The sequence below is a fragment of the Lemur catta genome, chromosome 3 (assembly GCF_020740605.2).
Source record: "Lemur catta isolate mLemCat1 chromosome 3, mLemCat1.pri, whole genome shotgun sequence".
Lineage (NCBI taxonomy): Eukaryota > Metazoa > Chordata > Mammalia > Primates > Lemuridae > Lemur > Lemur catta.
The window spans coordinates 126442369-126452134 of record NC_059130.1 but is presented as its reverse complement, the minus strand read 5'-3'; the positions used below and the strand labels follow the sequence as shown (position 1 = coordinate 126452134).

The following is a 9766-nucleotide window of genomic DNA, read 5'->3' as shown; positions in this document are numbered from 1 at the left end:
TTGCCAGGAGACGGTTGCTGGAAGACGGTTGCCTAGAGACCGTTGCTGGGTCACCACTGTTGTTTCCCGGCAGAGACTCCCATGACCTTGCTGGGCAGGTGAGAAGGATAGTCGGCCGCCCATGGGGTCCGGCAGATGTGGCCCTGCCTTCCTGCACCTGCCGTGGGCCCCCACGGGACGCGCCCCTTGCCCAGGACCAGGCCCACCTCCCCAGGACAGGGCCCGGAAGGGCAGCCTCCCGACCCCGCAGGGACACGGGTCCCAGACAGCTCACCTCTGGCCGGCAGGCGCGGGCCCTACAACAATGTCAGTACCTGCTTAGGGCCCCGTGTGGCCAAACAGGAATTCTGGGGGGGGGACTCGTGGCAGGCCACTGACGCGTGGTCACCTTCCTGGACGTTTTCTTCAGGTTTAAAAGCGTCTTCCATCCGTCATTCCGGGGTGTGGTTTGCCGTCGGTCTTTGTATCTGACCAGGTAAAACGTTTGCTTTAAATTTACCGCAAAGCTGTGAGCCCCGGCCTGGCCCCGCTGCACCTGAGCTTTCCCTTAACCCTCCGTCTGTCCCGGCGGGAAGGTGCAGGACTGTCCCCACCTGGGGTTCGCCGACGTGCCGCGTCCACCGCTGCGAGCAGGGCGTCGGCGAACGTCTTTGGGCGTAAAACTCCCTCTCTGGATTAGAGCCTCGTCCTTCACGGAGACCCTGAATGTGCAGCCACAGGGTCGGCAGGCCCCGGGGCCGGGCCCTGCGCTGCCGCGGACGCCGCTCTCTGACCATGACATGCACGGCCAGGTCCCTTTAAAAACCTTTATTAATCTGAACGACAAGAAACAGTAACTCGTGGCTTGTTTAATTCTTTGCAAAAATAATAAATACACAAAGTTAGAGTCAAATAGAAGTGCAAGGCTTCTAATGAAAAGCAGCCCCGCACCCCGTCCACCCTTCTAGATGTTTCTGCAGCGGAAGGGTCTGTGCAGCCTCCGGGCAGGGTGCTGTCTGGCCCCGGGCCTGGCTCTGCGTGACCGCCGGTCTCCACAGCCCCGCAGCACCGGGGCTGCTGTCTCTCCAATCCCAGGGCAGGACTCACCTGCCGGCTTTGCTCCCTTGCACCCCCCTGTGCTTGTGTCACACCTGTGCAAAGACGTCCCCAGGCCAGCCCGGAGTGTGCCCAGACGGTGTGTGCTCCAATTCTGTCCCCTGGAGCCGACGGCCCCTGTGTGCAGGGCCCGTGTCCCACCTGCGCCTCCACACTTGACGGCCGCCATGCCAGCCACAGGGCACCGGCGGGCGGCGGGCGCGGTCCTGGTGCCTGTGTCACATTGCCCTGCCGTCCCGGCCCTGTGGGACTGCTCCTCCCGGCCCACTTTGCAGTGAAGAAACTGGGGGCTTCCTCCTCGGGGGTCCCTTCCCGGGGCTCCAGCCGCCTCCCTCAGCTCCGGACACCCCACCTGGGCATGGGCAGCGTGGCCTCTGCTGCCCTCTCCCGCCTCAGACACCTGCAGCCCCTCACCCAGGGGCTCCCTTCTGGGCAATGCCCCCGACCTCAGCTCCAGCCCTGGCACTGCAATTTCAACTCCCAGGGGCTCCTTCGCACTCTGTCTTCCTTCAAAAAACATCCAGCTCCCTTTGGGGGTGTCTCCCCCCCACGTTCCAGGCTGGGCCTCCCTCCACCTGTGTCATTCCTGCAGCACCATGGTCACCTCCTCTGTGTGCGCCTGTGCATGTGCTCCTGCTTGCGTGTTGGTGTGCGTGTGTGCAGGTGAATGTAGGTGTGTCGGTGCGTGCAGGTGTGTCTGCGTATGTCTGTGTGCATCTGTGTGTGGGTGTGTCTGCATGTGTAGACGTCTATGCATGTGTAGGTGCGTCCACATGTGGGTGTGTCTGCGTGTGTCGGTGTGTGTGTGTGTGTGTGTGTGCAGGGGTGTGTGCAGGTGTGTCGGCGTAGGTGTCTGTGTGTGGGTGTGTCTGCATGTGTAGCAGGCTATGCATGTGTAGGTGCATCCACATGTGGGTGTGTCTGTGTGTGCAGGTGTGTGTGTGTGTGTGTGTGCAGGGGTGCGTGCAGGGGTGTCTGCGTAGGTGTCTGTGGGGGGGTGTCTGCATGTGTAGCAGGCTATGCATGTGTAGGTGTGTCCACATGTGGGTGTGTCTGTGTGTGCAGGTGTGTGTGCAGGGGTGTCTGCGTAGGTGTCTGTGTGTGGGTGTGTCTGCATGTGTAGCAGGCTATGCATGTGTAGGTGCGTCCACATATGGGTGTGTCTGCATGTGTAGGTGTGTGTGTGTGTGTGTGTGTGTGCAGGTGTGTCTGCGTAGGTGTCTGTGTGTGGGGGGGTGTCTGCATGTGTAGCAGGCTATGCATGTGTAGGTGCGTCCACATGTGGGTGTGTCTGCGTGTGTTGGTTGTGTGTGTGTGTGCAGGGGTGTCTGCGTAGGTGTCTGTGTGTGGGTGTGTCTGCATGTATAGGTGTGTGTGTGTGTGCAGGGGTGTGTGCAGGGGTGTCTGCGTAGGTGTCTGTGGGGGGGTGTCTGCATGTGTAGCAGGCTATGCATGTGTAGGTGCGTCCACATGTGGGTGTGTCTGCGTGTGTGTGTGTGAGTGTCTGCGTGTGCAGGGGTGTGTGTGTCACTCTCGCTCACACGCGGGCCCCTCCCTCCGATGCCATGCCAGGCCCTGGGCTGGGGACGGTCCTGGTCAGTCAGTCCTGGGCCTCCTCGGCGCTGCTGCCATGCTGGTGCCCAGCGGGAAGGGGCCGGGGTCTCCCATCAATGCAGAGTCTCACACACACACACACACACACACAAACACACAAGCACACGCACACACACACACACGCAAGCATGCACGCACACGCACACATGCCCCTGCTGTGCTCTGCAGGCTCTTGCTCCCTGGCAGTGCGGGCCAGGCCCAGCCCCACACTCAGCCTCTCTCAGGGGTCCTGTTCTGGGTGGGGAGGGGTCTTGAGCGGGCTCCCTGCGTCTCCACACGCCTGGCACAGGTGTGCGGCTCCCGCGGCAGTGCCGGGTGTGGCCGGTGTCCGACTCCTCCCAAAGGCCCGCCCCGCCCAGAATGGCCTCCTTGCCACCTGCGGGTCACTCGCGGTGGCCCACCCCTGCCTGGTCGCTCCCACGGGGGCAGGGGGCGGGGGGCAGACACAAAGTCCCCGTCCGCTAACGCCCTGTGGGCCCTCTGTTCCGGCATTTCTTGGGTGCCCGGCAGGCTGGTTCACAAACGGGTTTTCCTCTCGGGAAGAACCAGCTCCCAGTGGAGCCTCAGGCGAGCGCCCAGTGTCCCTGTCCTGCAGCTGCCCGGCCCGGCCCTCGGGTGGGGGCTTCCAAATGACGTCCTTGCCTCCCTTGCGGCCCCCTACAGCTTTGCTTGACCTTGAGGCCGAAGGACTTTTCACGGAATCAGCTAAAAATTCCCTGGGATGTTCCAAGGCTGGCAACACAGGAAAGGTTTTGGGGGGCAGAGCGTCTCTGGCGGGGTGCGGGTAGGGTCCTCGCCCTGGGGGCTGGGATGGCCGGCGGCCACAGAGAGGCCATGGTGGGGCTCCAGGGGCAGCAGTGGAGGCTGGGCAGACCCCCGCCCAGGGGCAGAGAGCCCTCCCACCCCCGGCCCCCCGAGCGGGCTGACGGCCGCCCTCCTTACAGCCGGCACCCAGGCCCTGCTCGGTGAGGCCAGACGGACAGTGCCGGCCAGGGTGGACTCGCCTGGCAGAGACAAGACGCAGAGATGGCCTCGTCCCCGCAAGGCACCAGGCCCCTCAGCCACCGCGGAGACAAGAGCCAGCCACAGGTGGAGGCCCCAGTCCACAGCCCGCAGAGGCCATTGTCCGTGGGCGCAGAGGGCCTGAGCATGCCCCCCACCCAAGGACCACGACCTCGGGCCGCCCAGGGGCCCCGCAGGGGGGCTGGGGTGGCATCTGCCCAGCGGGGTCCTCGCCCTAGCGCCCCCATCCCAGTAGCCCGCAGTCACAAGCGGTTCATTCGCTCCTGGGGACACCCCACCCGGATCCAAGCCGGCTCCAGGAGGAACAAGCGGTCGCGGATGCGGCGGTGCCGTGCCCAGGCACCAGGTGAGCGCAAAGCAGCCCCGCCCCCGCCAGGGCCCCCTGGGACAGGCACCCCATCCCCAAGGAAGGCAAGTCCATGGGGAGGGGACCAGACCCACACACAGCCACACCCAGCTGGCCAGGCAGGCCTAGTGCTGGGAGAGGGGCTGGCAGGAGCCCCGGTAGCTGCAGACACTGGGCCAGCCACACAGAGCCAGGCTTAGTGGGCACAGAGGGGACCACGCTGCCCTCCATGGCTGGGCCTGCCCGGCCGGCACCATCCCATGGGCGGCCACAGTGGGTGTAGCCCTGGGCAGCGCCCTGTCCGCTGCCTGACAGTGGCCTGTGGGCCATGATGTCATCATGGACATTGTGACCCCTGCTCTCTGGGCACATCCCTGCATCTGGCCAGCCCCCAGCTCCTCCCCACACCCCAGCCCCTCCCCTGCACAGAGCCGCAGCTCTGCTGGTGAGGAGAGTGAGGGTGGGGCCCTCTGTGTCCCCTGCCCCTATCTCCTGGCCCTCCGGACCCCGCCCACTTGAAGGCTGTATCCCCAGATGTGCCTGTCCCCGGGTCCTCTGGTCAGATCTGGGCCCAGGCGGCAAGGGGACTGCCCTGGAGACACTGGAGAGGGGCTGGCCTCGGGGGCTGGGCATGGGCTGGGCTCCGCACAGGCGGCTCCCCCAGCCCTGACCAGCCCCCACCCCATTGCAGTCTGGGCCCATGAGAGACCCATGGGGAGCCGCCGGGAGGAGGGGCTCCTGCACCAGCCAAGCCTCCTGGACCAAGACGCAGGTGAGGGCTGCGGGCTGGCGAGGAGCGGGGTGGGGGGCCTCGGGCAGGCCAGGCCCTGGCTGCTGACCGCCTGCCCGCAGCCCTCCCGGACACCGAGGATGCCGCCCAGCCCCCGGCTGCCCTCCTGGAGGGGCTCCTGCTGGAGGAGCCGAAGCAGCCGCCTGGCGCCGGGCAGGGCCCCCTCTTCTACATCGGAGGCACCAATGGGGCCGCAATGTGAGTGGGCTCGGCTGCCCCCTTGCTCTGCCTGCCCACTCCTGCCCCGGGGCCTCGCCACCGCCCGCGTCCCACAGCCCCTCCCCTGGGACCCACGCCCCCAGGTCACGGCTGCCCCCACCCCTGCAGAATCAGCTCCTACTGCAAGAACAAGGGCTGGCGGCGCACCCAGGACAGCCGCTGCAAGGACTACAAGCTGAAGTGGTGCGAGGTCAAGTGCCGCGACAGCTACTGCAGCTTCCGGGAAGGTAGCAGGAGGGGCTCGGGCTCCCCAGCTGGGCCGGGGCGGGGGGGGGGGGGGGGGCCAGGCCGCAGCCTGCAGGGGCCTCCTGGGCCCGCACGGGCAGGGTCCCAGCGAGAGCCGTGAGGCCGCAGCTGGGGTCTGGCAGCGGCCAGGGCTGCCCAGGGCTCTGTCGCGCCAGGCGAGCAGCTGCTGTTCCAGCTTCCCAACAACAGGCTCCTCACCACCAAGATCGGGCTGCTCTGCGCCCTGAGGGAGTACTCGCGGGTCGAGAGCAAGGTCAACACTCAAGCCAGGTGAGCCCACCTCACCCTAACCCTAACCCTCCAGGCCGACCGCCCCCCACTCACCAGTTCCCTGTGTCCACCTTCCACCTGTGTTTTAGAAGACCACCCACCCCACTCCCTAAACCCGCCCCCAGCCACGCGCTGCGTGGCCAGTCCACCCGGCCTGACCACCTCCACCTCACACCCACCCTGCACAGAGCCCACCCACCACCCTGCCTTCCCCAGCCTGCCCACCCTACGGCCCCCGCACCACGCCTACCACGGTCACTGTGGGTGCCCCTCACGTGTCATCTGTGGCTCACCACCCCCCACTGCCACCTGCTTTCCTGCGTCTGTCCTGTCTCTCCTCTGGGCACCACGTCCGACTGCTCATCAGCTGTCTGCCACACCACCTACGTACCCCCCACTCACTCGTCCACGTTCCCGTCCGCCCACTGTCTGCTGCCCCTTCCGCTCCCCCCGCAGGCAGCCATCTTGACATCGCTCGTCCATACCCGCCCGGCCCACTTCTATCCGAGCTGTGTCCCCCAGACTACCCACTTCCACCCAAATCTCTTATCCACACACTCACGCCCCCCTCCCCACCGGCCCCCAAGAATTCATTCTCCAAACCCTGTGAGCTGGCCACTCAGGCCAGGTCCTGTGTCCCCCCTGGGGTGCAGATTAGGAAAGGACACAGCACCCACCCTTGAGGAGCTCCCGTGGAGCAGCCCAGGACGCCTCAGGCCACAGAGGTGACTCCGGAGCCCAGCTGCAAGGGGCCATTCCGACTGAGCTGAAGGATGGCCTGGTGTTCTAGGGAAACCCAGGGAAGACGTGGGCTGGAGCCGGAGGGCTGCACTGGCCAGGGCACTCAGACATGGACACTGACCACCCTGCCTGCCGCACTGTCCCAACACTGGGGACACCTCCCTGAGCAGAACAAGCGCGGCAGGTGGGAGGGCCGGGGTGAGGGGCCCAGGGGAGCTCCTGCTCCGGGCAGGGGACAGAAAGCCTGCAGGCCTGCGAAGGAGGCTCTGGGGCGAGTCCCTCCAGCTGGCCAAGCCTGGGCCAGGGGACCGTCCTCCGCTATCCTCCCCCTCCCTGCTCCCCAGGACCCTGAAAATGGAAGAGTTTTTCCCAGAGACCTACCGTCTGGACAACAGGGACGAGAGAGAGGCCTTCTTCACCCTGTTTGACGGTGAGGCCGTCGGTCCAGGGCGGGACGCGGGGGGAGGGGCGAGGGAGGCCAGACCTGGGCGTGGCCTGGGCTGGGGCTGAGGGGCTGGCTGGGGAGGAGAAGGTCCTGGCCTTGGTCGAGGTAGGGGCGTGGGAGGGGCGAGGCCATCGCTGGAGCGTGGTCTGGCATGGGCAGGGCAGGACCAACTGGGGCCAGGGCGTGGCGGGCCCGGGCATGTGGACGGGGCGGGGCTGGGGGCGGGGCCGGTGTGGGGTGGGGCCTGGTCTGGGGCGGGGCCCAGACAGGTGGGCGGGGCAGGCCCGGGATGTGGGCGGGGCAGGGGCGGGCTGTGATGGGGGCGGGTCTCGGGTAGGTGGGGTGCGGGAGCTGTGGTTGGGGCGGGCCCAGGATGTGGGCGGGCCCGGGTTGGCGGTGGGTCCGGGAGTGGGTGGGGCATGTGGGCAGGGTGCGGTGGGGGCGGGCCCAGGGCGTGGGTGGGGCCTGGGCTGGGGGCGGGGCGCGGGTAGGTGAGGGGCGGGGGGCTGTGGTTGGGGGCGGGTCCAGAATGTGGGCGGGCCGGGGATGGGGGCGGGTCCGGGAGTGGGTGGGGCAGGGGGCGGGGCGGGGCGGGGCGGGGCGGGGCCAGAGCTCGGCGGCTTTCTCCGCAGAAACCCAGATGTGGATCTGCAAACCCACCGCCTCTAACCAGGGCAAAGGCATCTTCCTGCTCAGGAGCCAGGAGGAAGTTGCCGCCCTGCAGGCCAAGACCCAGAGCACGGAGGATGACCCCAGCTACCGCAGGATGCCGTTCCGGGCGCCGCAGGCGCGCGTGGTGCAGAGGTGTGGGCGGGTGCCCGGCAGGGCGCTGGTCTGGGCGGGGTGGCCGCAGTCCGCCGGGAGGGCTCGTGGCCGTCAGCCGCGCAGCAGAGGAGTCCTTGGCCGTGGAGAGCTGCCGCACTCCCAGCGCCCATCTGAGCTGCATCCTGCGGACCACAGCGGGGCCCCCGCACAGGGGAGGTGCCACATCCGTCCAGGGTGTAGACAGGGTGGGGAGTGCGGCAGGGCGGGCTTGGTCAGTTTGTCCCTCAGCCTCGGCTCTGCCCCTCTGACCTGCAAGAGGCCTGGCCTTGGCAGGTCTTCCTGCAGCTGCCTCCCGTCCAGCCCCCTGTGGCCTAGGAGCTGCAGCCGAAAGCTGCCCGCGCCTTCCTGGCTGCAGCATGCCCTGAGGCTGCGTCTGCCTCCAGGCGGGGGCCGGACCCTCAGCCTCCCACGGGGCTCAGTCTGGCCTCAGAAATATCCCGATGACCTCACCCTCTGCCAGTGCAGAGCCTAGCTCTGGCCACAGCGCCTATCTGCTGTCCCTCCCTCCATCATCCCCTCCTGAGCTGCTGCGTCCTGCCAGGGGCTGCAGACCTGCGGGTCCTCCGCCCAGCAGCCTCCCTCCCTTCCCAGCCCGACCTGGTCCCACCCTGCAGGCTCCCGGTGAGGCCGCCCCCTGGGGCGCCCCAGACATGCGCAGTGGACTCGGCAATGTCGCCTTACCGCGGACACTGTGTTCAGCCAAAGGTCGCACCTGGGACAGGTGGCAGGCACTGAGGAAATGGCTCAGGCCAGGCTGCCCGTGCAGCTCAGCCCCAGCAGCCCCTCGGCGTGCCCCACAGGTACATCCAGAACCCGCTGCTGCTGGAGGGGAAGAAGTTCGACGTGCGCTCCTATCTGGTCATCGCCTGTGCCACGCCCTACATGGTCTTCTTCGCCCATGGCTACGCCCGCCTCACCCTCAACCTCTACGACCCCCATTCCTGCGACCTCAGTGGCCACTTGACCAACCAGGTAAGGGTCCCCCACAGGTGAGGGCCTTCCCTGGGGCCTTGTGATGAGACGAGAGGAAGATCCAGCTGCTCCTGCCTGCAGTGAGCACTGACTCCCACTGCCGACCCTTAGCCGCGGCAGAGGGTGTGGCAGGGCCCCAGGAGTCCTGGTGAACTCACTGAGAGCCCTGCCCCCCGCCTGTCTCCCACTGGGTGGCCGGGTGGGTGCCGCAGCATCCGTGAGGACTAGTGGAGGGGTCTGTGGGCACACGTCTCTGGGGAAGGGTCTTAACAGGAAAGTCCAGGGCAGGGGGCCTCTTGAGATGGCGGAGGGGGTCTCTGTGGGGGCGAGGTCGGGGTGAGGCCCTCTTGAGGGGCCCTCAGCCAGGCAGGGCACTGGATGCTGGGGCCCCAGGCACTGCGCTTGCCCCCAGTTCATGCAAAAGAAGAGCCCCCTGTATGTGCTGCTCAAGGAGGACACCGTGTGGAGCATGGACCACCTCAACCGCTACATCAATGACAACTTCAGGAAGGTCAAGGGTCTCCCCAGAGACTGGGTCTTCACCACCTTCACGGTGCGTCTGCGCTGCACCCCAAGCCCGGGGCAGGGCGGGGCCTGGGGCTGAGGTCCCCCAGGGCACGAGTGCACAAGTGTGCTTGTGTGTTTGGAATGAAACTCTTCCCGTATCCCCATCGACTAAGCCAGTAGCTACCGTCCCCAGCAGCCAGCAGAGCCCCAGGCAGAAGAGCACCCAGCAGAGTCCACCCGCCCTGGTTCCTCTGGCAGCCGGCCTCACCGCCAGAGTCGGAGGGCGGGCTCAGCTTCAGCGGCACAACCACAGCGCGAAAGTTTAACTTTTCATTACATACCGAGGCTCAACTGGGCAGGGTAACCTGAGTGGGCAGACAGCAGTCCTCCGTCCTGGGGCTCGGGTGGCAACAGCAACTGCCGCGTGCAGGGAAGACTTCTAGTTACAAGGCCTCTGGGGTGGGGCACGCTAATTTCACGGGGTTACTTTCTATGGGGTATTTTGAGCAACCCTGGTAGCAAAGGCAGTTGAGCAATTTGGTGCAAAGCTGGGGCTGAAACAGGGCTCCACAGAGGTACTGCTCACCCGCGTGGCCGGGCGGCGTGTACATGGGCCGAGGCGGTCGGCCACGTTCAGGTGCCTCCAGACCTGCTCCTCCTACCTCTCCACTGA

General features: G+C 66.5%; 1 protein-coding gene across 1 annotated transcript in view; it reads left to right on the top strand.

Moving 5' to 3' along the window:
- The window catches only part of TTLL10 (tubulin tyrosine ligase like 10), a 44745-nt gene that overhangs the window by 29973 nt on the left and 5006 nt on the right, over positions 1-9766 (top strand). The window contains exons 2-13 of the mRNA XM_045546582.1: positions 3373-3458; positions 3654-3798; positions 3968-4078; positions 4770-4850; positions 4931-5066; positions 5196-5314; positions 5489-5603; positions 6394-6528; positions 6689-6774; positions 7422-7593; positions 8415-8586; positions 8999-9139. Of these exons, the coding sequence (XP_045402538.1) occupies positions 4051-4078; positions 4770-4850; positions 4931-5066; positions 5196-5314; positions 5489-5603; positions 6394-6528; positions 6689-6774; positions 7422-7593; positions 8415-8586; positions 8999-9139 (1185 nt within the window). The 5' untranslated portion in view covers positions 3373-3458; positions 3654-3798; positions 3968-4050. The remainder of the gene's footprint in view (positions 1-3372; positions 3459-3653; positions 3799-3967; positions 4079-4769; positions 4851-4930; positions 5067-5195; positions 5315-5488; positions 5604-6393; positions 6529-6688; positions 6775-7421; positions 7594-8414; positions 8587-8998; positions 9140-9766) is intronic.